At 39.0% G+C, this 26,967-nt stretch overlaps 3 protein-coding genes across 3 annotated transcripts; 2 read left to right on the top strand and 1 right to left on the bottom strand.

The window, feature by feature from the left end:
* Positions 1–1,137: 1,137 nt before the first annotated feature.
* foxq2 (forkhead box Q2) lies at positions 1,138–3,659 on the bottom strand. The gene is made up of 2 exons (XM_081385201.1): positions 2,358–3,659; positions 1,138–1,619 (listed from the first exon to the last, which is right to left on the bottom strand). The coding sequence occupies exons 1-2, from the start codon at positions 2,751–2,753 to the stop codon at positions 1,263–1,265; spliced, it is 753 nt and encodes a 250-aa protein (XP_081241327.1). The 5' UTR covers positions 2,754–3,659; the 3' UTR covers positions 1,138–1,262.
* Positions 3,660–6,153: 2,494 nt separating this feature from the next.
* Positions 6,154–16,768, top strand: pias4a (protein inhibitor of activated STAT, 4a). The gene is made up of 11 exons (XM_081385198.1): positions 6,154–6,329; positions 7,759–8,140; positions 8,247–8,331; positions 9,046–9,087; positions 9,169–9,259; positions 9,394–9,522; positions 9,642–9,747; positions 12,010–12,083; positions 12,164–12,324; positions 12,401–12,552; positions 13,966–16,768. Exons 1-11 carry the CDS (start codon positions 6,303–6,305, stop codon positions 14,232–14,234), a joined length of 1,518 nt encoding a protein of 505 aa, XP_081241324.1. The 5' UTR covers positions 6,154–6,302; the 3' UTR covers positions 14,235–16,768.
* A 1,638-nt stretch (positions 16,769–18,406) lies between these two features.
* On the top strand, positions 18,407–26,889 carry map2k2a (mitogen-activated protein kinase kinase 2a). The gene is made up of 12 exons (XM_081385169.1): positions 18,407–18,723; positions 18,914–19,002; positions 19,096–19,306; positions 19,401–19,547; positions 19,817–19,894; positions 22,089–22,140; positions 23,101–23,225; positions 23,419–23,632; positions 23,829–23,893; positions 24,023–24,084; positions 24,956–25,001; positions 25,410–26,889. Exons 2-12 carry the CDS (start codon positions 18,920–18,922, stop codon positions 25,518–25,520), a joined length of 1,194 nt encoding a protein of 397 aa, XP_081241295.1. The 5' UTR covers positions 18,407–18,723; positions 18,914–18,919; the 3' UTR covers positions 25,521–26,889.
* Positions 26,890–26,967: the final 78 nt, after the last annotated feature.

Below are 26,967 nucleotides of genomic sequence, written 5' to 3'. Positions count from 1 at the left end.
GTCCCACACTCGGCTAACTCATCCCTCCCTCCCTCTTCTCCAGCAGAAGTGTAGGTCCTCACCCGAGGAACGCTTACCAGATTATGCTGTGTGATAAGCTTCCTATTTTTCGAAACTGCATGGCGATTTATGGGATTATCTGGGTACTTATCCCGGAGTCGGCTTTGGGCAGCCTGCCGAAATCTCTTAGACTAAAGATTTGGCTTCTGAGCTCTTCTGTCTAATTATTATCTGGAGTGGCCACATCCGTAAGGAATGTGTTCACTTTTTTACACCATGCATAATGTCCTACCAAAGTGATGCTCGCACACTAACACACTTGGTGAGAAATTAAATGGTATTATTGTATTACTGGTCTTAATCATTTGTTATGTTGCCCTCTAAGATTTTTTAACCTAATTTCACAGTTTGCCTATATCTGTTTAAGCGCACAGGATTTTGTACTATCCTTATGGACCTTATTAGTTCTATCTCTAATTGCACAATGCAGTTATAAATAAAATAATATATATATATATATATACTTTTTTTTCTTTTTTACTGGATGTTTGGTTTATATATTCCAGTACGTAAGGTTGGTTATCACAAATTACAGGGGGATTACAGGACGGCACTTAAGTGAATAGGGCCATTTTGTAACCTTTAAAATATCACTGTTTCAAAAGTTTAGCTTCAAGACCGAAACAATGAGCTTTAACATGTTTTTAGTGTGAAGAAAATCACATATTAACCTTTTCTGTGTAAGGTTATTTCAATTATTTTTTATAGGTTATTTTACTTCACAATGGCATAAGCCCTAAAATGTACTACATGTAAAAATGCTAATTTTAAACAGCTTTACAACTCAAATAGTACACATTTTAACAGAACAAGTGCTTTTATAAAATGATAAGATTGACATTTCTGTTTTTAAATCCTGTAAAAATGGCCTCATTTACTTCCATTGTAAGTGCCTCAATGTAACCTTGAATTTAGCTTATTTTTTAATACAAGAGATTTTGAATTTTTGTGTGTGTGTGTGTGTGTGTGTGTGTGTGTGTGTGGTAATCAACATTATGCCACAAATGCTGGTGATTAAGTTCCACTTGCACAGACTCCTTTAAGAGGATGCAATGAATAAGAAAATGCAATACTTTTCATCTAACTTTATTTGTTTTTCGTTTTACAAATAAATGTGCACATATACAAGATGGATTAGAAAATATGTACAGTTTAATTTCCAACACTGTTACATGCAGACATTATTTCAGGGTAAGATCCGGTTATATCAGTCCATGAAGGGATGGTGTGCGATGTGTCTGAAGTGCAGCCCAGCTCCAGTAGACTCTGGGCGAGAAGCTCATCATTAACGGATGGGATGGTGGGCAACACCAACACGGTGTCCGTTTCAGGCGGCCGAGGGTTTGGTAATGCGCAGGTAGAGCGAAGGGCAGCTGTCCCGTTACTCTGCGGATCCTCCTCCGGGCTCGACGCCGGTGGTAGTCCCCATTAGAGAAGTCTTGAAAGTTGGCTGGATGAATAGCCCAGAAATGGCCCTTGCCGTTGTCACTGCGGCCGGCTTTGATGAAGCACTCGTTTAAAGAGAGGTTGTGTCTGACGCTGTTTCTCCAGTTCTTGTCCTGTTTAAAGAGTAGAGAATGTGAATTATGGCTCATATGAAAGTCAAAGATGATACTTGGACCTCTGAGTATGAAAGGTCTATAAACAAAATGGTCAGTGTATAAATTATTATCAAGAAATTGCGGAGGGAGAGTACAATTTAAGAATTACCTGTCACTGGCCAAAATATGTGAAAATTCACTTGGAGTCGAATCTTTTGGTTTTAACAATAAAAATCTGAATGTAAGTCTTTGGCAGATCATGGGATTCAAACTAGGTTTAACAGATGAAGATCTAACTTTGTTAGATAGTCAAATCAGAACCCAGTTCATAATATTTTGCTGTGGTTTGTGTTTCCTTGTCTTTGTGTTGTAGGTCTTTTAAAGAAGTGCTTTGCCAAATGCAGTTTGTAAACAACAGGATTACGGTTTGTAGACTTCCTCAGCACTTATTAGAATTTTTTTTTGTAATGATTACAAATGTGAAGTAGTGCAGTGTAAAAAAAAAAGCTGCTGCCTTAAATTTCTTAAGTAAAATCAACTTGGATGTTTAAGTCAGTTCAACTCAAATTACATTAAACTGACTTTAAAATGAGTTTAATCTTGTATAACTTATTTTTGATGAGTTAAAGCAATGTAAAAACAAATGTCATAACTTATTGATCGTATATGTTTGACTTTTCAAGAGATTCGCAAAATTGCCTAACATTTGCAGACAAACTTTTTGAGGGAGCTTAGTTGCTTTTAAAGGTACAATACCTTGCTTTTGAAGTAAGGATAGTGATCCATGATCCACTGGTAAATATCACACAGCAGGAGTTTCTTTTCTTCTGAATCCAAGATGGCCATGGAAATGAGGGCAATGTAAGACTGCGCTGGCTTCTCATCCGTTCCTTCACTCTTCTCACTCGCCTTCTCGTGTTCCTCTTCACATTCGTTATCTTCGTTTTCCTGGTCCTCCGATTTTTCGCTATCCTGTTCTGAGAGAGTTTTTTGTTCGGTTTCGTCGACTGTGGTTTGAAGACATTCAGATGGAGGGACATTGTGCTCTGGTTCTACTCTCTCAGTGTTGCGTCCCTTATTGTACAATAGGTAGTCAATGGTGAACTGAAGTCCCAGTTGTTCTCGATTGCTGCGGCATGTGTTGTCCTCCATTTCTGTATTGTTGGATCTCTGTCGCTTAGTGGTTGAAAATTCAATTTTTGAAACCCACTAACATTTTGTCCTGGTTCGACTGTCTTTTCAAGAAGCGCAGTTAAAGATTAGTCCAACAAACAATTAATTCGGTAACAGATGTGACGTCAGTCTCCGAGGCATGCGTAAACCGAGTAAACAGGTAAATACGTTCGTTAAGTTGCGTGTTTGTTCGCTTAGCCACCTGTTCAGACCGAACAACAACACCAGTTCCGAATCTTCCAAGAAAGCCTCCTTCTAGATAGACTTCTCTCACAATGACCAGAGAGTTAACGCCACTTAATTTAAATGCTCTGCATATTTAACCACGTAATTAGAAGCAATGTGGGGTACAAGAGAGTTAGAGGCAGGGGGTCTAATTGAGGGGGATTATTTTTTATTAACCCAAGCAAATCTTTGTAATTACGAGAGATTACACAGATTAATGTACACAAATTGTCTCGGGTGGTGCCTGCAGTGGTACAACATGACCTCTGGGTGTGTTTATCCTGTTTGGGTCAAGTCTTTAGGACCAAAACAAAAGCATTCTGTATATTTCATTACTGTAACTAAACAGTTTTAAAATCCGCTTTCATGCACTAATGTCAATATGAATGTTAAAAATTGTATAACAGTATCTTTATTTATGACTTTTTGTTGTTGTGTTCAATCAACAGTTAACAGTTGAAGTAGCCTAATATACAGTATGCATTTACTGTGACGCATTTGATGCAACCTTTTAATTTAATTCCATACATTGAAGTTTCATTTTCAGAGAGCATTTCCAATAAAATTTCACATTCACATTATGCTTTAGGTAGACACTTTTATCCAAAGTGACACACTGCACTTAAAGTATATTTTCTTTCTTTCATATTTTCGCATGCTTACCCTGGGAATCGAACCCATGACCTTGCCGTTGCTGGTGTCAGCATAAAATACATTTTAAAATATAAAAGTGTATCTTTTTATCTACTAATATAAAAACTTAAACATAAAATATATTATAAAGTACCTACTGAATGAACAAATGTAAATATTGTTTAAAATAGAATGCATAAGTGTGGCTCTTATAGGCCCTGGTGCTAATTTGACAAACTGTTTTGAGATTTAAGTCTCACAGTCCACAGGACATTGCATAACAGTGCAGCACATAACAGAAGTGAGATGGGATTGTGAAGTATCTCATTATTGGTTTCAGTTTAAGTATAAATAAAATACTATCTTTTTTTTCTGACATTTATTTGTATTTGTTTTATTTTATTTAATAAAAAGTGTTGAACTGGGTCAACATCTGCACCAAGATTCTTATTTTGCATAATAAAACTTTTTACCAGAGGTCTATATGTGAACAAGCATGTTGTATTGGTTTCAGATTATCCAAATGAGTGCCCTAAAAGACTTTGTCAATTAGTTCATTATAGGTCTTTCAAGGTAGTTATTGGATTACATGTGAAACTGTGTTCCTGTTAAAGCCTCTGTTAGTGTGGTTGTTTGTCTGTTGTTGACCTGACACTGGAGTGGACAATGATATTACTGGGATGTGAATGAGTGATGCCTTCACTCAAAAGGTATAGGAGAGTTGGAGCATTTGAACGTGGACTACAGCATATCCCTATATGACTCATGTGCATATTTGACTTAAAATAACTGCACACACACACACACACACACACACACACACACACACACACACACACACACACACACACACACACACACTTCCATGTGCTATATGCAGTCCTGTAATGTCAGACTCTTATAATACACATACAGATAAAGAATAGAAAAGATTCAAAGAGCTGCACTAAGTAATTAGTCTTTTCTACGCTTTTAATATGTGACAATTCGAACTCACAAAGACAGTTCCGTTGAATGTTAATGTCGAGGTTCTAGAAAACAAATTGTTTTTTTCTATTCACATACAACCATTTAACAGAACAGTTATTACAATTATATTAAAATAAACTTTACTGAAAAGAATATAATTACTAGGCTAAATGCTACCTGCCTGAATGCCACAAAAAGAAACTAATAGATCTTCTAAAGAACATTCTGAAGTTCTTCTCATGGGAAGTGAGTCATTTTGTGGGAGAACAGGTGGACTAGACGAATCACTGTCAGCTTTGCAGATCAATGTCATAAATAAATAACCCTGGGGTGACTTTTGCAACTGGTTCATTAATTGAGCCAAACCTGATTTTATTTCATGTTTTCCTGGCTTGTGGTTCCGCAAACTGACCGAGATTGTCACCCTAAATTAGTTTTATTTATGTATCTTATTACACGCAAGTTCTTGAAGTTCTTCAAAACCACTCATTTAAAGAGACAGCTTTTAAAAGAGGCAAAACATTGACAGCAGCGCCATCCTCTGCTAGGACAGAGGATTAAACATACCATTAAGTTAACCAATAATAAAATTTCCGTCATCTTTTTACTCACCTTTGTGTTGTATAAAACCCGACCTTTTTCCTCATTAAAACACACAAAAAGTTATAGACAGCCTCAGTCACCATTAATTTTCTTTGTATGTTTTCAGTACAACGAAAGTGAAAGGTTAATGAGGCTGTAATTCTGCCTAACAACTTTATTTGTGTTCCACAGAATACGGGTTTGGAGAATCATTAAGTTGAATAAGTAGCAGGCTGAACTTTCCCTTTTATTTCAAAATAGTACGAGTGTATGCCTTGAGAACAGGTATTCTTGTTCTAATAATACATATGTAAATTTGTATTTCGGTTTTTTTTCACGTCTGTAAGGAACAATGTAAACATACCTGATTTGTTCTAGTTCTGCTCATCACGCATTATATTTACCTCAGCAAATTGTTCTCAAACATTCTATGCTTCCCCTCCCCCACCACATACAATAAAGAGAACCACGGGATGGAGTTTCCTGAGGATTCTGGATTCAGTCTCGTGTGGATTTTCCAGACTAGTCTACCCAATTGTCCTCAATGAGCAAGTATGCTCGTTGTATTGTATTCCACAATCCACTGTAAACGCGATGCGCTTGTGAATATATTTATGAGTAGTTTTAGAGTGCTTCTATAGTCATTTTATGGCTGAAATTACACAAAGCATTCAGTCCTCAACATCACGGCTTTTTGAAACTCATGAAATGGATTTTTCCATGCGGAATGGATCGGATGGAGCCATGCGCTCCTCTTCCACTTGTCTCGGGAAACCCACCTCTCACATCACATCTGAATGCAAAATGCAATGTGCTTTCGCTCTAACACCAGACTATTAAAGTGGGCAAATCAGACAGTGTAGTTCAGGCGACGGTGGGTAGGTTTACAAGCACTAGAGGCCTATCAGAAAGGGTAGACCTTGCTTCAAGTTTTCTTTTTTTGACTACACTGTCCCTTTTAAAGCTCGCTGTCACGCCTCTTCGCAAACGACCCCGCCTACTTATGGACAGTCCGCCGTGCTGATTGGACACCGGCGGCGGTCATCGAACGCCTTCTCGGCTTCTCATTGGCCAGCTGCTGCCTTTCGCTTCAGGCTCTCGCGGGGCTGCTGTGCGAAGATGGCGGCCGAACTGGTAGAAGCGATGGTGAGTAGATGAGATTTGTAAAAATAGTGTCAGTAAAATGAGCCATTTGAGTCAGAGGCGGTGCCTATTAAAACAACTTGAGTTTAATTTTATAATATGATATTTTGTGCTCACACAGGACAAGTGGCAGTCTGTAAAGTGCTTTGGCAATTTGTATGTGTGCAATGTGAATGGTTGTGTCTTAAAACCCAGTAAGCTGTCTATGTAGCCGGCATATTTGGCTCGTTCTAACGTTCGATTCGAATTTTTGCACGTTCTGAATGTTCATTTGATTCCCAAAAAGCAGTCTGGGTAGACAGTTCACCAGGCTTTTAGACACAGCTAGTGTTCCTGTGCGCGCGCGCGGGGGCGCGCTGCTTGTGGAAATGAATGATTAGTCTGCACAATACATAACAAAACAGACCCTAGCTTTTCTTAGTTCAGATAATACGGCCATGTAGTTTTAAAAAGCAACTAAAGTGGATATTAGTTTGCAACTACTTTGCAGTGGTGCTTATTAATGTATGGGTGTATAGTCACATGCACAATTGATGCATGTGGGTAGCTTGACAAGATGTATCATTTTCATTTGTGCTGTATCTCTTTACTACTGTATATCAGCAGATATTCGCATCCATGCTGATATTCATTACTACATGATGATTACAAATATGCCCATTGTTTTACCTGTTTTTCAGAGTTGAGTTGTGTGTAATGTTTATATGGAGAGTGTCATCGGCCTGCATGGGTTCAGTCATGGTAGATTACTAGAGAGCGAGGCCATTTAGAAGCTTAAGGAATGTTTTTGTAATGAATTGAAAAAGTCAAAACAATGTTTATTTTCTATAAACAACTTTATAAAAAGTAATGTAAAGTTTTAGCAAATATGAAATTTTAGTAGATGCTTTAATCTAAAGCAACTTGAAAAACTTTGACCTGAGGTTACGTGTCTTTAGGCCCGTTCACAACAAAAGTAATATCGTTGCGTAAATTCAATGCGATAAATGGTTGGTAACGTGTCTGTTCAGACCATCATTCACATGCTGTCAATGCAATGTTTTTTTCTTTTTACTTTTTTTTTTCATCGCAATGCGAAGAAAACTGACCAGCTAATATGATTCAAGCTTTTGGTCACATGCCAAGAGCTGCTGCTGTTACATAAAACAGAAAGTTGCTCAGCACTGCTTAGTGTACCGGGGTAACCACTTTTGTCTTACGCCACCTAGTGTCAGAGAGTGAATTTGCATGCTCATTCAGCCTGTCTGCCACGGACAAATCGTATGCAAAAATCGGACCGAATATTCACAGAACATTCGACAGGCCTTCACTCAAGGGCATTGTTCCCTTTTGGGAATCGAACCCACAACCTTTACAACAGATATTGAACTATATGCCGCACACCTCACTAACAACAGTGTTTTTTTTTTTAATCCTTTCTCATTCTCGTCAGAACATGGTGAAGAGTTTCCGGGTGTCTGATCTGCAGACACTGCTGGCCTCCATGGGCCGCAGTAAAAGCGGTTTGAAGCAGGATTTAGTGGGAAGAGCTCTTCGGCTTGTGCAAACCGAGTACAGTCCAGAGCTGCTAAAGAACGTCCGACAGCTCTACGAGACGCGCTTCCCCAAAGCCTCGGCCTGGCTGGCTGCCCGACGCCCGGAATCGGTGCCCGTAACCTACCCTGCCCTCAACACCTCGCCCAGAGGCACGGCCCAGGGAACAGACTACCTCAACGGCATCCCCAAACCGGTGCCGCCTCCTGCGGCCGAAGTCAAACTGGTGCCCCTGCCATTCTACCACAACCTAGAAACGCTGCTGCCACCGACAGAACTAAGTGAGTGCCATTATCATGAATAAATAATAGGCCAATTTTAAGAGGTGTGCCTAGCCGATGATGAAGGCAGCCAGCGAGATAATTCTGAGTTTTTCACTCTTTGCAGTCGCTCAGAACAGTGAGAAGCTGCAAGAGAGTCAATGTGTTTTTGAATTAACAACAAGCCAAGTGGAACAGATCCGGAACTCCAGGTAAGAAGTGCAGTCAAACTGGTGGCTTTATTTAGCAATCAACCGATGACCAATAACAATTTAGGATATTAGGGTATATACGTAATGGAATTTAATAATAGAAAATGAGTGTGGATTATTAGTGTGCAGAGCAGATTGTCACAGACACCCATTGTTCACAAGTTTCAACACATCTTCCCTGCATGCTTTTATTTATTTATTTTTGCTACATTTATCTACAGTTATTCCTGGCTTAATGGTAAAATTATAAATTGTATTTTTAGTGTGCCAGAATAATATTTAAATTTGTCTTTAAATTCTGTACAAGAAAAAATGTCTCTTTTTAATTTGCAGTAACAAATGGAAATCGTACAGATATAAATTAATAGCATAATAAATAACATTACTTTTTTATTGCATTTTATTTTATACTCTCTGGTAGAGTGTTTTTTATTTATTTAATTTTACAATGTTTAAACAGACACAATTCCACCAATTTTCCCCAGAACATATTACAAAATGACAAGCAGTATTGGGGAAATTAAACTCCCATTTACTATATAATATTATACATTATTCAGTGGCCATAATTATTGATTAATGTTGATAATCTCAAAATGGCCAAATATCAGCCAATGAGTCTACATGGTTGATGTATTTTCTTGTTTACTTAAAATACAGTATCTTTGTCTTTAATTGTATTTACTCATAAAAAAATGTGTTGTGCCTGCACAGTGAACTTCGCCCAGGGATGAAATCAGTTCAGGTGGTTCTCAGGTACGTCATTCAGCTACATCTTGTTGGTTGGTCAAGTTTTGGTCATTTTCTGCATGCTGACATGCCCTTTTTTTCTCCTAGAATCTGCTACACAGACTCAATCGGTGTTCAGGAGGACCAGTATCCTCCCAATATTGCTGTGAAAGTGAATCAGTCCTACTGTCATGTACCGGTAAGTGTTTGTCAGGGAAGATGATCGTAAATCTAAACCACTGTATATAAATAACTTTTTTGTGTGTTATTTTTGTTTCTTAGAATGCTTTAAATCTTGTTACTGTAAATTACATTTTATTTATTTTTGTTCAGGGTTACTATCCTTCCAATAAACCGGGTGTTGAGCCGCGTCGGCCCTGTCGACCCGTCAACATCACGCCCTGGTTACACCTCTCCACAGTCACTAACAGAGTCACCATCACATGGGGCAACTTTGGAAAGGTACAGAGACTTGACACAAAGAGCTGTTTTCTTATATCCATATTTGTGAATGAACATGTTAAGGATGCTTGGTTTTGCACAGTTGATTGTGTTGTTGCTAACCTCTGTTTTGGATGCAGCGGTACTCTGTGGCAGTGTATCTGGTGAGGGTGTTCACATCTGGAGAGCTCTTCAACCAGCTGAAACATTGCTCAGTTGAGAGTCCCGATCGTTGTCGCGAACGCAGTAAGTTTCGTAGCCTTGACCAAACATATTGCATCATGATCAGAGGTTACGCTTGAAACCCTGACATGAAATATGTTTTAAAAAAGCAAATGTTTTGAAATCAAACTGTACTGTACTTAAAGCTGCAGTCCGTAACTTTTTTGGGTTAAAAATTATCCAAAATAAATGTTTCAGCAAGCACATAACCAGCCAGTGTTCAAGACTATCTGCTTGCCTTAGCTCGATTCCAAACGGTAAGCTTGTAATAATGTTTTTAATTCCAGTGGTACTGGTGGATTTCCGTGGGAAATTCGAGCATGTCTTTGTGTCATTACGTCACATCTGTACACATAAAGAAGGAGTCTCGGCTAGGATGTTGGAGGTGGAGATTTATAGCCTTTTCTCACAGCACTTGATATAATTCAACTTATCAATTTGATGGCGGATCCAGAAAGGTTCAAACGACAATCACCAGTGACAACTGGAGATTCACCCGTTGTAAAACACAAAAGACTTCGGAGTGGCTACAGAAAAAAAGAGAAGGCAACCGGCCCATGCGAAAACAAGGATAAATATCAGAAGGGCATTAAATGTAGTCACGCAATGCTGATGTTTTTAACATTAACAATTTGAGAACAAAGTATAATTTGCACGGTTTGACGTGATATGATAAGTGATCGTTAGATTTAATCAGCGCGATTTACTGCAATGCTTTTTTCCCCTTAGTTGGTCAGAACAAAAGTGGATGTTACTTATTTGTTCAGATTACATTTTCCGGTGAAAATTCTTATGTTGGTCATACATCCAAAAAGTAGAATCTGCGATTGCGAATGACAGTATCCACACCGTCACGGCGACTGACAGCCGCACATTCTCCTCAAAACATTGGATTTATCCGTACTGTGCCGTGCCGAGGTAGCCTGGGAAAACCCAGACTACTTCCGGCAAATTTTAATTCTCTCTCCAGGATAGTCTGGAGAAGAGCCCATTCAAACTCATTTCTGTGCCGCCGAAATCGCGGCACCAATCAGAAACGTTTGGGGAGGGATTTACAAGATGACGACAGCGCAGCGACGCCGAAGGAGTTCTCACGCAGTGAAAAATACATTGCGGAGCAGAGAGGAGACTGACAACACGCTGGCAGACAGGACAGAGCAGGCTACTTTTCGGTTACGTTTGATATTAAACATATTAAACAAAGTCTCAGCTTTCAAATTTGGTAATTTTTTAAAAGAAATTTAAACAATAAATACCGTTTTGTTGCTCTTTAATGTGCCGTGACAGATCGCTGTAGAGCATCAGTTAAAGCTGTTCTTGTGAACCGATCATCTCTTCCTTCTAGTTAATTTATAGCCTCAAATAAACATGAACAAACATAAGAAGGAATGTTGGTTTAACCACGGTAAGGCGTCAGTACACTCCGTTTTTCAAGTTCAAATCCTCCTATGTTAATCTACTCTCCTGACTGCTTTGTCGGACAAAATGGCGGATGGCGAAGTATGATTGGTCAGATCACCTGTCAATCAAGCTCCCTGCGAAGGGTCGGAATTTGAGCTACGTCGGTTGGTGACGCCCCTTTGGAAATGATTTGTCTACATAGCTTCTCCAGACCCTACACTCAGTTTCAACTGAGAAGGGTCTGGTTTTAACCAGCCTAGTGCCGAGGCACAACCCACGTAAGGTTGATAATTCCGCGAATAACTGCAATTGCAGATTGCGAACAGAGATGGTGACAAAGATGAAAAACTACAGACTGCAGCTTTAAATATTGCAACTTTGAACCTGTACCTTTTAGATTATTGGATTTTTTTTTCTTTCTTGTATTGGACTAATTGTACCTTCTAAATTTTATTTTATGTTTTACATTTTTTTTTTTTTTTTTTTTTTTAAATATATCATCAGACTTATTATAATTAATCTCAACAAAAAAGTTTTCATTGCATTTATAACCTTTTTTGATTTTTGGTCAGTAATATTTTTTTCAAATACGTATACTATCATTCAGCAAGTGCATTAAAATGATAGTGAAGACTTTTATTATGTTACAAAATAATTATATTTCAAATAAATGCTGTTCATTTGAACTTTTCTATTCATCAAATAATATTTTTTTATCATATTTTTTATTTTCTTCAACATTGATGATAAATGTTTTTTATGTAACATCAAATCAGAACATTAGAATGATTTCTGAAGGATCATGTGACACTGAAGACTGAAGTAATGATGCATCAATATTACATGGCATCACTATTTTATTGAAACTGTTTGGATTGTACACAGTTCAGGACAAGCTGCGCTTTGATCCTGAGAGTGAGATCGCCACTACGGGACTGCGAGTGTCCCTCATCTGCCCTGTAAGTGTCCTGTTTATGTCTTTTTATATGCAATCTGTGTGCCAATGTTAGTGGATTTATTAAGTGTCTTTTTAACGCAGCTGGTGAAGATGAGACTTGGAGTGCCGTGTCGAGTGCTCACCTGCGCCCATCTGCAGTGTTTCGACGCTGTCTTCTTCCTGCAAATGAATGAAAAGAAACCCACATGGACCTGCCCTGTATGCGACAAACCTGCTCCATTTGAGCTTCTTACTATTGACGGGTAATTGCACTCTATCCAACTCCTCGCTTCTGGCTGGTTCTGGCGGTAAAACTCACCTTAATGTGACCCGTTTCAGGTTGCTGTCCGAGATCCTTAAAGAGACGCCAGAGGATGTGGAGGAGATTGAGTATTTGACTGACGGCTCATGGAGGCCAATCAGGGACGACAAAGAGAAGGATCGAGACCGGGAAAGCAGTCGCTCGCCCGACTATCCAGTGGTAGATATATGTAAGAAGGTTTTCTGTCCTCTGAAATGGCATTTACAATGGACCTTTTTCACATTTCCGGTGTTCTCAGAAATGGAAGTCATAGTTGGGTACACTTCTGTAGTGGTCAACAAATATAGTGTTTGCATTCCTACACATATATATATATATATATATATATATATATATATATATATATATATATATATATATATATATATATATATATATATATATATATATACATATACATATATACATACACATACATACATACAGGGCTTGACATTAACTTTTTTACTCACTAGCCACTCAGCATTTTCACTGGCCACAATTTTGATCTATATCTATATTTGAATCTATACCATGGGAAAAAACTTACATATAGATATTTGTAATATTATCTCATAATTTGGCAGCAGATATATTTGGCTGCTGTCACTTTAAGACCTGACGCACGGATCCATTATACTGTTGAAAGACCGAATACTATAAGAAAGACGTGAATACTCGCCATGACCTGCATTTTGACATTATTTTCTGTGTATTTGACTGTTTAAGCACTGAGAGGCGTCTTTATGTCTGCGCACTTTGGGTGTGAGCACAAAATCTGTGAGAATAAGTAAAATTATGTGCAATCCCATGCCGAAATTAAAACCCTGTAACACCAACAATATTCATCCGGAGCAAATGAAACAAGTGTGAGGGGAGGCGGTTTTGTGTGTCAGCTTGAAAAATCGATATTTTTGACAACACTATATTGCACTTTATCATTTCAGATGCCTTTTTAAAAGACTACAAATGAAAAATGCATATTTTATGTAAAATTCAACCCGCCAAAGTGGCTAGTGGGAGTGACTGCGTTACATACCACTGCTGAAATGCAACCGCATTTGGTTGGTTGGCACGTGTTAATATAGATAGATAGATATTTTTATAGATATATTTAGATATATAGATGAGTTAATATTACATACGGTTTCTTAGCACCTGAATAGAAACATCCATGCAACACCCTTAAAGTCCCCCTGTGGTGAAAATCAAGCTTTTAATGTTGTTTATATTTCTATGTGGTATTTTTAATATTCTTTAAGACAAATCATGTGCAAAGTCATAAGTCAACGTCATAGCTGAGTATTTTCTCCTTAAAACTGCAGTGAACCAAAGACAGTCTCAAAAACACGCTTTGAAATCGCTGGTGTTTGTCTATTGACTACAGGGGGACATTAACTAGTTTTCTGTAATTTAATGCTGAAAGAATATAACAAAGTGTTGTAAATGTACTTAAAAAAATGATAATAAAAAAAAAAACGTTGCTAGAACTTGATGTTAATAACACAACATCAGTCTGTGAAAAGGGTCCATACATTTAACTTGCGTATGGTGCATTTTTGAGCAACGCTAAATATCTAACGGGACTTAACTCTCGTCTAAGGTGTTCCTGAGGCGAACGGCCACTCTCCAGCACATAGCAGCACAAACCAGTCTGGGAAGTCTGGATCGGGAGGCGCGTCGGCAGGAACCGGCGGCACCAGTGCCGGGTCGGGAGGCGGAGCCGTGGTGGACCTGACTCTGGACGACTCGTCAGAGGAAGAAGGAGGGGGTGGGGCCGAGGACAGCGAGGACACGGACGACAGCCAGGACAGCCCCGCCCCCAAACGAGGCAGATACGATTATGACAAAGACCTGGTCACCGCATACTGAGACCGGATGGACACTTAGACTTGTGGGGGGTGGGGGTGGGGGTGTGTAGATGGGATCTAAGCCTTGGAAATTCAAGAAACGTGTCCCTGTATCCTCTCCCGAATGCATACACACTCATGCACGCACACAGACACGCAAACTCATGCGCTGCTGACTTCTGGAGCAGTCAGGCGTGACAAACTCGTAGATGCCCCGTAAAGCCATTCCCAGTCATTCACTGCATCCTAATATCGATTCTCCCTTTAAAGACCATGGAAGAGTAACACCACCTTCAATTCTGCTCTATTGTCCTCGATTTCCTCTCCACTTTGTGTTCTGACAGGTTTAAACATCCTGGGAAATTTAAGATCTTGCCTGTTTTTTCAAAATATGAGAAAAGCCACCGTATCTCAAAAAAGTTCATTCCTTTGGTCGAGATCATCCAACCATTTGCAATCTATTCAGAGGTGTTTTCTGTTAGTCCTCGACATAAGATGTTTATATATTAGCTGTTCGTTTCAATGTGATTTGGAGACATTACTGAAGAATTTCCTCAAATTTCTCTCATTTTTGTTTTTAATTTGTCCACAGAAGTTGACAACCTACCTCAGTCTAACAGCGGGCTTGACCAGAGGGTTATTGAAAAGGGTGTTGAATGAATTTATTTTTTCTTCTAGTTTTGTTTTCAATCCCTTTTGTTTTTCTTGTACAGCAACACTGGAGAGGCATCAAACATTAATTATTATTTTGTGCTTGCCCATTTAGGCATCATATTAAAAATGATTCTGACTCTAGCAACGAGTTTCCGGTCAAGTCTGTCAGTCAACTAGCGTGAACTAAACTGAATGCGGTGCGCAGATCGACACTTCATTCAGAGGGAATGAAGGTTTGACGACAACTGTCCTTTTGAGATGCTAGTCAGCGAGTAAATATTGTATGATATCTAATGTAATAATGACAATGTATTATTTCTGATCATTTAATAGGAAAATTGCAGGTCTAGATGTCATTTTATTGGTTTCTTTCAGTTGTTTTGGTCTGCACATGGCTGCTAATGTCACGACTTGAGAAATTCTACATAGGCAAGGCAGACTGATAAATCAGGTTGAGGAGACGACAATACGTTGTTTTCTTTTTCTTCTAGACATGACTGTAGTGTACTAGGTTTATCTAGCAGGGGAGCAGATGTTATTGGCATGATACCTTACATTTATTTTAAAACCTGATCTTTTCAGTTCACACCACTTTACAGTTTTCCCCTTTTTTTTTCATTTTAAACTAATGGCTGATTTGTTTGAGCCCATTGTATGGAGGTTGTGTGTGTGTGTTCATTTCAACCGGCTGTGGAGGTGTTCAAATTTGCGGAGCGTTTTGTGGACTTGGAGACATGCGCGGTTCTTAAATGTTCCTTCGTTTGTTGTCAGAATGAGTATTTATTGATTTAACAGTTTTTGCCACTTTTATTTGAATTGCATTTGTGCATTTTGAGACATTTCGCAGCAATTTCACAAGTTTCCAGCATGTTGCTTATAACGCTGTGTCCTCTCACGGCCTGCTGGTGTATGCGCAATATTAGCCACTTGGGCGCTTAGTCTGGACTATACAGACTTGACCTAAACCTCGAAAGAAAGAGAACTTGCGCTAAACGACCAAACAAATGGCACATCCAGGCGGCTGATCTGTTGAGGAGGACTCAGGGATGACGTGTTAGTTCTACTTGTCTTTACATTTTCTTCTCAGTCTTGACTTGACTCTCGAACCAGGTTCCAGCATTACCTTCAGGTCATGTAAAGCAGTCAGATCTCTGATCTGGAAATTCAGATGTACTTTAATTACATAAACGAATATTGATAAATAGCGAAAGGACTTTTTTTTTTTCTCTTGTCCTCCAAGATTCCAGAGAAAATCACTGCACTAAGCTCAATAGTGGCCATTTTAAAGGTTTTTGTTTCCTACTAATCCTGAATTCTGACTTGAATACTCAGTACTGTATCCTATCTGTGCTTGGGAATGTCTCAACAGAAGAATATTGCCAGGAAGGTTCAAATTGCTTGTAATTTTAGGTTCGCCTTTGAGTCGACATGGTCTTCCTTCATCTTTTCATGATACGCCCAACTTTTTTCCCTTTTCTTTAGATTTAAAACAAAGAAAAGAATAGTCAGTGCTGCAGTTGACAGTTTCACATATTAAGACCGTAATGTAGTATGTTCCCCTAAATTTGACCACACTTTTAAGGTAAGGAACCTCTTGAATAGACTTCCATTTTAGAGACCTAGATCAATCTATTAGAGAAATGTGGATAAATGTACATTTGCTTATAATTAAGATATAAATGGATGGTGATTGATGACAAAATATATTTCCAGCTCAGAGGTGAAGACGTCCTCTGTGTAGCCAGGTGAGGTTGAAATGGTTTTTTTGGGAATGGAGGCATCCCCTCTTGTTACAGTGCTTAAGACAGCATGGGCAGTGGCTTGCAGTTCTTGATGTAACTGATTTGTTTGTGTCTTTTTATATGTTCATATTAAAAGCCAATAAAAAACAATAATATTTTATCAAGTTTTGAATTGCGTCCAGTTGCTCCAGTGGGCGGGCACAAGTGCTTTGTTATTGGCTACTCTAAAAATTTGAGGAAAATGTAAATCAGTGACCTTCTCTACGATGTTCTCAACGTGGGATTTGAGGAGCAAATCAGTTGTCCCTGTCTGAACTGAAATCAAACTGTAAAAGCTCTAACACCTGTCAATTATGTGTGCAATTAATTAAACTGATTTAAAATAAATCTAAATTTTGTCTTTCCAGTGATTTAAAATCTTGGATTTAACTCTATTGATTGCTTAAAGAATATATTTAACTATTCATTAAAAAGCACAATAATACAGTTTCTTCCACAATAACAGTTGGTTTGATGACTATGATACCACATTAGTGTACTTGCATGACACGAAACACTGACTGAAAAGACTTCTTATGCCGCCTATTCCATATGAATATATTTTACTGTAGTAATTATGGTATGTTGTCAAGTTATTTGTCTGTTGGTTTCAACAGGGTTTCCAGACCAAGCTCAGAATGCAGAAAATTAATAGTAGCCTACACTGTAAAAAAAAAAAGAAAAAGAAAAAAAAGGGGGCTTCCTAAAATTAAGTACAATCAACCTGGATGTTTAAGTAATTTCAACTTAAATTACGTTAAACTTAATTGAATCTTGCATAACTTAAAAAAAGTTGAAAATTGCTAAAATTATTTTGAAGAGTTAAAGAAATGTAAAAACAGGTTGTCATAGCTTATTGATAAGTTATTCTAAATTCAATTTTGCAATAAATGTGACATTAAGGGCTAAAATATTTAAGAAACTTACTTGTTTACAGCAAGACACTCGAGGTAGACAGGGTAAAAAAAAGATATATAACTACTAGATATCACCTTACTTCCACAGTTAGTTGATTACATTGAATTTCAAACATTTTTTGCAATAATTTTTTTTCTGAAATGTTTAAATGTGCAAATGAGGCAGTATCTAATTAAATATGCACTACTTTGCATACGTTTGGAGAACAAAAATCTGAACTTTAGATGAAATTTGGTACTTGTTTAACAATTAGTTTTTCTACATAAGGCTCAAAGGTTGTACAGAGGTGATTTTGGATAGGCTGCCTATCTCTTTTTATCACTCCATAAATAAATCAGAAAATACTGTCAAAAGCCAGAAAAAAAATATTTTTCACCATTTTTTTAGGAATAAAATTAGGCAAATTATATATGAACAAAGTAATACCTCAGTAAAAAGAATTAGAATATAAATAGGAATAAAACTGTGAAGTTTGGTGTATGTAAGTGCTGCGGAAGTGGAGGTTTCTGACTAGGAGCAGGAGAAATACTAATTTTCAGGAAACGGCCGTTCAAGAGATGTACTGAAATCTACAGACGCAAATAGATAAAGTGCTATAAAAGATACACTTAAAAGTGCATTTTTCTGAGAAAAAAAAAAAAAAAAAAAACTTTAAGAAAATCTCAATATTGACAGATGCGTGAAAAAGCAGTGTTTTTGCCTGTAGTGTTTCGCCTCATGTTTTTGGCGGTAACTGGATAATAAAGAATTTTAGTACCCCTTGCTTAGAACGTTACAGTTCTTCAGTTCACCGCCAGATGTCGTTCTTACTCATATAATCACTCCTTCTGTCAAAGCTCGAGATAAGTCAAGTGTTCTGACGACAGTTCTCGCGAGATCTTGTGAACGCTTCCTCTTGGTTGGATAGCGGCTTCCTGGCCGGACTTTATCCCCCCCTTCTCCTCCTCCTTTTTTTTCTTGGGGGAAATTTCAACTTGTGTTTTCGCGGGTCCTCCGTCAAAACAATTTCGGACAGCATTTCGCGGTGGGTCCTGTGAAAGTGAACGACAGGCCTGACTTGTTTTTTGCCGCCTTTTGTCTGGGGGAGCGCTCGTGAGTCAGAGGCCGTAGCGAAGAGACATTCCAGCGATGCACTCGCTAAAATAAACTGCATTTCGTGTACGTTTGCGCCTATGGAAGTCGCTCTTTTACTTGTCACCTTCATATTACTTGGCACAGCTCCTGGAGGCATGACAGGGTGTTGAAATAGGGTCTTACGAATCTCAGAAACTTCTATAGCGACTGCCAGGGTTTGTGTAGCAATTTGAAGGATTTGATGTAAGCAGAAACAAACTTGTTCTCTTCTCAGACAACTATGGCACCAAAAAGAAGACCGGTGCCCTTGATTATAACCCCCACAGGAGAAGGACAGTCAACCAACATAGATGCAGCGGCAGAGTAAGTATATAATCTGCTATGCCTGACACTTGTTTGGTTTACCTTCCTGCTTACTTCAGTATGTCTCACCTGGTCCTGATTTTCTGTTTTTAGGGCCAACCTAGAGGCCTTACAGAGGAAGTTAGGGGAGTTGGATTTGGATGAACAGCAGAGGAAGCGTCTCGAAGCTTTCCTCACCCAGAAAGCCCAGGTGGGCGAGCTCAAAGATGAAGATTTTGAACCTATATGTGAACTTGGCGCAGGTAATGGTGGAGTGGTTCACAAAGTCCGTCACAAACCCTCAAGACTGGTCATGGCCAGGAAGGTAAGCCATCTACAGACTTTATGCACCTGCTGCTGCTAGCTTGCTCGCTCACGGCATTTAATGCAAAGCCTAAACTTTATGTCTTTTTCTTCAGCTTATTCATTTGGAAATCAAACCAGCCATCAGGAACCAGATTATACGAGAGCTGCAAGTTCTACATGAGTGTAACTCGCCGTACATAGTAGGGTTTTACGGCGCCTTCTACAGTGATGGAGAAATCAGCATCTGCATGGAGCACATGGTGGGGCCGGTGTTGTTGTCTATGGTTTATAGTAGTGCTTCTCAAACATGTCCTGGGGATCCCCCATTATTGCACATTTTGAATGTTTTCTTCATCAGACACACCAAATTCATGGTTTGCAGTCTCTCTATTGTTGAGCTGATGAGTTGAATCAGGTGTGTTAGATGATGGAGACATACAAAATGTCCAGTGGTGGGCGGTCCTCAGGTTTGAGAACCACTGGTTTATAGCAAAAGTGTTTAAGCACACTGACATGTATTTGTCCGCAGGATGGTGGTTCTTTGGATCAAGTACTGAAGGAAGCCAGAAGAATCCCTGAAGAAATTTTGGGCAAAGTTAGCATAGCTGTAAGTATTACTGTCCATCTCTGTTGTGTCTACAGATAATGCTGATTATAAATTAACCATACAAATACAACAATGACTAGTTAGTTATTGAAGTTGACTAGTTTATTAAAAAATTTTTTAGGGCTGCCCCTTAATAGTCGCCTAGAAGAGGCTTAGTCGACCAAGGTTTTATTTTTGGTTAGTCGCAGAAAAACAAAAACTCCACAGGAATTGTCAAGTCACGCAGTCCGTGAGAGGCAGATAGTTAACGACGGGTCCTTGTGGTAATTACAGTATGTCTGGCAGGGAATCCAAACGTTCACCTATCATCCATCAACCTCAAATATGGCTTATCATTTGAAACATATAAGTAGAAACTTTAAATGGCCACTCGCTCTAACATTAACCTAAATAAATGTATGCTATTATTAGGTGCATATCCAAGTGTTTGTGTGGCGTGTGGAAGCTAAACTATAGCGCACTCTCTGCATGACATGAAGGTGCCGGCGCGATCACTTACATTTTTTCCTGATAACAGCAGAAACAACATAAAATACAGATAAGAGTAATACAAAGTGTCTACTTTTATTTCTGTACACGCAGAATAACAACAAAAAGTTGTGCTTTTGTGAAATACAGAAAACAAACAGGATGATCTTTCTCCTGTCTCTCTCCCTGAACAGTAGCGTGTCTCATAAATTAACCGAAACTCAACGTATAGGATACTTGGCTAACACAGACATAATAAATATATCTATAGAAAGCTCTATAGAAATGTCAAGTGATTGTCAACCAATTCAAGTGGAAAACAAATATTGTCAGATTATGTAATCCATATGAAACGTGCATATAGGCGCATCCAATCTCTGCAGCCAAAAAACACAGAAAACATTATCAATAAATTAAGATGTTTAGACATACTCCTTGCTGTTTCACAACACATTCATACTTACTTTTGCCGGTGTGCTGTGGCAAGCTTTATGCATTCGCTGTTTAGGCTATGTATCATAGGCAATTAAAGGTTAATTGTTTTGATTTATTTAGCTTATTAATATACACGTGCAATTAGTAGACTAAACGCTTAAATGAACGACTAATAGTCGACTAGAAAAATCTCTAGATGTTTAAGCCTACTTTAATGTTTTTTCTTTAAATGTGATCAATTTAGGAACCCAACTTCTTGTTGAGGGCTGTAACATGTTGGCAAACTTTTTTTAGCCAGCTTTTAAGGTGTTTTTAGGTATACGTTTTATCATTAGATATGTTCCCCAAATTTGCCACTTCTAATAAAAAATGACCGATACAGTTGCTGTTCAGATCAAATCTGCTGTGAGCAATGTTCTTGTTATTATGCATAGTCTGTAGGTTTTATTTGTTTGAAACTACAATGGCTTTGTACCCTGTTTGGCTATAGAGTTTACAATTGGTAGAATATTTTTTTTGTGTGTGTGAAATCTTTAATCTTATTTAGATGCATAGTATTGTACTTTAATACCTGTCATTTATTGGTTATCTACCCTAATGTGAAAATAATTACCGTCTTATTATCAGGGATAATTTTAATATTGGCACTATTGGCAATTTTACTTTTTTTTTTTATGGTAACTGTGTTTTTATTTTTGCATATGCAAAGTAATTGCTGTATGTATATAGGCAATACACATTTAAAATGATCAGGCTAGTGTGAAACGGCTGTAGGAATCCCTGAACTGAGAAGTGCAGAGGGCAACCTGCTCTTCTTGTTATTGTCTAAAAGCAGAATCCAAAAATCGGTACACAACCTCCATCGTAACATGTCTGGCACTATTACGCGCCGAACCGCAATATAATAAAGCTGTGACCACACCCACGGATTTGCAAACTCCCTTTCAAGTCAGAGTCAGCAAAGCATGCACGTTTTTCAACACACATTTAGCTCTTTTTTTTTTCGTCCAAATGAATAGGGTTAAACTTCTGTTTCACATTTGATCATGACAAAAAACAAACACTTTAGCTTGAAGACCAAACAAAGGTGTAGAGATCTATTTACGTGTGTGTCCATACTGTTTATTGCACGTGTGAGCGAATGCATCTCGGCTTTCGGTAATCACAAAGCAGAAGTTGTTTTGTAAAGACTAGACTATGTAACATGTTCTGTAAATTCAGGAAGCTGTATAGCACATTGACCGTTGAGAGAGAAACCCCATTGATGTTATCTTTAACTCTCAATCCACAGGTACTCAGAGGTCTGGCATATCTTCGGGAGAAGCACCAAATTATGCACAGAGGTACACGCATTCCTTAATAATATCTTAGAAAAACTACATGTGCGTACACGCGCTGGATGGCGGCAGGAAGTAGCCCCCTAATGCAGCTATTGAAATTGCATAAGAAGCTTAAAAATTATTATTCTAGAGAGAGATTAGGCCTCACTTTTTCTCAAAGGTATTTACTAAAACTCTAACCAGAGACCTTCACCCAACTGCTAAAATGAGTTTAAACAAAGCAAAATTATTGCAAAAGTTGATCAAATTCCCTTTTATGAGCTAAATGTCAGTCTTCTAAAATTATAATTTTTTAATCACTACATAGGCACATTTTATTCCAAGTGGATCACCAGTTAGCGTAGAAATATATTCAGTGTCTCCCAAGTGTGGCGCAACCAACATTTGAACTATAATACTATGTCTGAAAATGCAAAGTATCAGTTTCTCTATCAGGTTGTATGAGGGTCTGGAGGAGCCACACTGGGTTTGAAGGGTTAGACGTAGGGTCAGGCCTATAGTTGTGCTGTTGTGGCAGGGAGCGTTTGCCTGCTTGCAAGGAGCTGTCGCGGAGCCCAGCCGGTAATTACAGCCTCTCGGATGTGATTACATGGCAGCCGCACCCTGCACCCCCCTCCCTTCTTTTTCCTCCCCCCCCCTCTCACCCCTCTTTCCACTCCTAGTGGGTGTTAGGGCTAAAGGAGGGCCCGTCATGTGCGGAATCGTTGCATGTCCACACTGTTATTTGCTCCTCTTGCCCTGTGTTTAAGAGGAGGGAGGTAGAAAGTGGCTTGCATGCCTGTCCTTTCTGCTGTGACTGTGTTGTCAGAGTTTGCTTTGCAGTATGCAGAGCATCTTGCAAAATGTTTTTGCTGGGCGTGCTGGAGAAAGGGTGTTTGAACGGGGATGAAAAGCCAGGTGGTGCCGCTGGGATTTGGACCCCAGCCCTCCATCTTACTTGGTCTCTCTCTCTGGTCCCTACAGACGTTAAGCCCTCCAACATCCTGGTGAACTCGCGCGGTGAGATCAAACTGTGCGACTTTGGCGTGAGTGGCCAGCTCATCGACTCCATGGCCAACTCCTTCGTTGGAACACGGTCCTACATGTCGGTGAGTCACCCTCCCTCTTCCCTCCCCAACCCCCAGCCCTTCTCATTCCAAGCCCTGAGCCGGTGCCCAGGATTCTTCCATGTGGAGAGGAGGAAGTTGCTGCCAGGTTTTAGCCCACTCCTCCTGGCCACCTGCAGGGTGTGGTGCCCCACCCTAGTAGAGCCTTGACTTGCTCTGCTCTCTGCCTTGACAGCCGGAGAGACTCCAGGGCACGCACTATTCGGTTCAGTCAGACGTGTGGAGCATGGGCCTATCGCTGGTTGAGCTGGCTATTGGACGCTACCCCATCCCCCCTCCCGATGCCAAGGAACTGGAGGCCATATTTGGCCGGCCAGTGCTGGACGCAGGTGGGGCAGAAGGCCACAGCATGTCCCCGAGACCCAGGCCTCCAGGACGACCGGTTAGCGGTAAGACTGTTTTTAATTTCTCAGAACATTTTTGAAAATTTAGGAAAGTGAGGTAGATCCATACTACCAGATACAATTTACTATCCATTGGATAATTAAAGAAATGTTTTAGTCGCCTAGCATGACATTTTTGGGTTGCCAAAGTCTGCGTAATATACGTGTTTTTAGTCAAGCCTTGCAAATTGTTTTCCCCCAGGACACGGATTGGACAGCAGGCCAGCCATGGCTATATTTGAGCTACTGGACTACATTGTCAATGAGGTCAGAGGATTTGCTTAGCATGCAACTTGCTTCCTTTGTGCTTATTTTTTCCTTTTATAGTATTTTTATGTAGCAGTTTCACTTCAATATTAACAATTTTCTGCTCCCCACCTGTCTCTTCATCTGCAGCCACCACCCAAACTGCCCCATGGCGTCTTCACCACGGACTTTGAGGAGTTTGTGACAAAATGGTGAGCTCCTGCGTGGTTTTATTGTACAAACCAGCAAAGACTAATTTGTCTTCATTGTTGAACAAAGTGGCATCTAAACTATGGCACGGTTGCAAAACATTAAAAGGGCCCTAGTACAGTGCCCAATTTCCTGCTGAGTTTAGCTCCAACCTTCCCTAACACACTTGCCTGGAACCTTCTAGTAATTCTGAAGACATTTATTAGCTGGTTTAGGTGTGTTTAATTAGGATTGGAGATAAACTCTGCAGGATAGTGGACCTCCAGGAGCAGGATTGGTAACCCCTGCCATTGTACAATGCAAGTTTGAACCCTGACTGCGTTGTTCCCAATCCCACACCTACTTCCTCCAATAATTTCTTGTCAATCTTGATGCATTTACTTTAAAAGTTCAGTTGGACTGAAGCAATGATTTTTCCTCATGCCATGCAAACACTTTAGTCCGACTGAAATCGTATCTGAAATCATTTTGTTTTTGCGAAGTCGGACAAACACATCTAGATAATGTCATTTTACCTTAGCTTCGTCAAGCATGTGCGCACGTTTATCTGACAGCAATTTACCCCAGTGTTTTGCTCTTGCTCCAAAACAAAGAGTTGGCTATTTAGTCTATTTAGTCCTTCAAAAATTGTATTACTCACACTGGCAGGTTAAGATGGTAGCTTGACGATGCAAAAAAATCTGTGGATTAGAAATGGTAATTGTAAAACTACTTACTGTCCTATCAAAGAAAGGCAAAAAGACACAAACAAGAGGAGACTAGTTTTTCACTTAAAAACTCTAACACCTCTATACAGATTTCTGGTCTAATGTTTTGTTGATTTGGGATTTTTAGTTTTATCTTATTTATTTGTTGTGTGTGTGTATTTCACAGCCTCATTAAGAACCCTGCTGACAGAGCTGACCTCAAGATGCTAATGGTACGTACATTTACCTATATGGTAGCCGTAAAATTAAGACAGACTCAGAAGTATATTAAATAGAAATTTTAGTTTTTATCATCTGTAAAGTGCAATAACATGGTTTGAGAAGGACTTGAGAGCTCTTTGGAGTGACCGGACACACATCCAGTAATGTGTGTTTGTCAATTTTTGGCCATGTTGGCGATTAGCACTAGTTACGACATGAATTTGAAATGTTCCCCCCTCCCACTCATTACCGTATTGCCTGTTGGTACTCGTAACATCAATATCATGATGTTTTGCCAAAGACTGCATTACAGAAAACAGTACTGGTAGAAGTATACTGAGGCAGGATCTATTGAAAATAAAATGCTTGTCACCAGAAACTGCTTATGGTGTAATTGATCATGTGATGTTCAATTGCAGGGCCACACATTCATCAAGCGGGCCGAGGTTGAGGAGGTGGATTTTGCTGGATGGTTGTGTAAAACCATGGGCCTTCACCAGCCCAGCACACCTACTCATAGCGCTGAATGAACGCTGGCTCACAGCGTAGGCACCCATGCCATCCTCATCCTCCGCTTTACTTCTTTCCTCTCTGCCCTCACAGGCCTGTATGCTTGTAAGCCTCCGACACACTATTTTGTGCACTCTTTCTCTGCTTGCTCTTCCCTTCCGCTGCAGTGTGTTCTGGGGACATTGTTTTTTAAGAGCCTCTGGTGTTGGAACACTTAGTCATGTGAATGAATATGGAGATTAGAGTCACTTAAGTAGAGTGGCTGTATTTTTAACGACCAGATTATTCAGGAATGTTTCCAAAATGGTAAAAATCAACAGCAATTTCATTCGTTTTGTTTTTTCTTTTCTTTTCTTTTCATGGACTGTTTATTAAGTCATTGTATTATTTTGTTTCTCAAGTGATATTCATTGACAGTTTGTGTTACACTGTTAAAATTGATAGCATGGTTCAATGGCAAAAAATTAATTATGAATCAACTGCTGTTTGCATCTAAAGAAAGAAAATAGGGCTACTGTGGATCATACAGGTTGGTTGATTACAAAGGTGATTATTAAAAATGCAAGATGCCCAAGCGCATTTGTACAGGTGTTTATCTCGTGCATTGCAGGCAGCAGTGCTTTTTAATCTGCTTGACATTGGCCCTTAAAATGGTTTCATCATGTCTTTTTCTACAGTAAGTTTAAGTCTTGTTTGACTTGTTTGAACGGTTTTCTCAAATCTTGCTTTATTTTTCAACTTAAAATGATCTTCAGAAGGGTATATTTGGGAAGATTTATTGTTTATAACTTATGCTTCAATGGGTTTTTTTTTTTTTTTATATATAAAACTTAAAATTTCTTTCTTTTTGATTTCAAGTTTTGAGTACAACTAGGGTTGTACCTAACTTTACAGTGCTTTTCCATGAGCCCTACTCCAACTAAGACCACAACAAGTACACTCATAGTCTGTTCTTCAGTGGTATATAAAGTGCAAAGTAAAGTCTCAGGCCACCATGTACAGTGCTATGCAGATCAAATGATCCTCAGCAGATATTGCCGTATTAGTAGGTCTTATAAATACACGGGTGTTACAGATGGGCATTGTGAAGTGTGGCTAAAGCCCACTTGCTCTAAATAGCTTTGTGTTTCTGTTTTTCTCTCTCTCTAGTACTTTTCAGTAACATTAAAACTGTATTATTCACACACTGGCATTTAGTTCAGACCAAGTGAATGCACCACCACGCTTGCGTGTATAAAAATATATGTACAGTACATATGGTACTGATTTCAGTCTTAAAAAAAAATTTTTTGACTAGTTTAAAGAAGAGTATATAAGTCATTTTATTACCATTTGGAAAGTGTTGAATACAGTTCTAATATAAAAATAAAACTTATTTGTGAATGATTATCCTGCTGTAGTTGTTGTCAGTCTTCTTCGCTGTTTCTTTTTTAACATTGAATCAAGTTTTATGTGTCCCTATTACAC

The sequence above is a fragment of the Scardinius erythrophthalmus genome (assembly GCF_964197995.2).
Source record: "Scardinius erythrophthalmus genome assembly, chromosome: 14".
Lineage (NCBI taxonomy): Eukaryota > Metazoa > Chordata > Actinopteri > Cypriniformes > Leuciscidae > Scardinius > Scardinius erythrophthalmus.
This window is presented reverse-complemented; position numbering and strand designations above follow the sequence as displayed.

What these genes read in the sequence shown, in the direction of transcription:
- map2k2a (XM_081385169.1), top strand. Translation starts at nt 18,920, where the DNA reads ATGGCACCAAAAAGAAGACCGGTGCCCTTGATTATAACCCCCACAGGA. An exon ending in TGGGCAAAGTTAGCATAGCT is followed by an intron (nt 19,895 to 22,088) that starts GTAAGTATTACT and finishes CTCAATCCACAG; the next exon opens with GTACTCAGAGGTCTGGCATA. An exon ending in GAGGAGTTTGTGACAAAATG is followed by an intron (nt 24,085 to 24,955) that starts GTGAGCTCCTGC and finishes TGTATTTCACAG; the next exon opens with CCTCATTAAGAACCCTGCTG.
- foxq2 (XM_081385201.1), bottom strand. Translation starts at nt 2,753, where the DNA reads ATGGAGGACAACACATGCCGCAGCAATCGAGAACAACTGGGACTTCAG. An exon ending in ATCCTTACTTCAAAAGCAAG is followed by an intron (nt 1,620 to 2,357) that starts GTATTGTACCTT and finishes CTCTTTAAACAG; the next exon opens with GACAAGAACTGGAGAAACAG.
- pias4a (XM_081385198.1), top strand. Translation starts at nt 6,303, where the DNA reads ATGGCGGCCGAACTGGTAGAAGCGATG. An exon ending in CGATCGTTGTCGCGAACGCA is followed by an intron (nt 9,748 to 12,009) that starts GTAAGTTTCGTA and finishes GATTGTACACAG; the next exon opens with TTCAGGACAAGCTGCGCTTT. An exon ending in CTATCCAGTGGTAGATATAT is followed by an intron (nt 12,553 to 13,965) that starts GTAAGAAGGTTT and finishes CTCTCGTCTAAG; the next exon opens with GTGTTCCTGAGGCGAACGGC.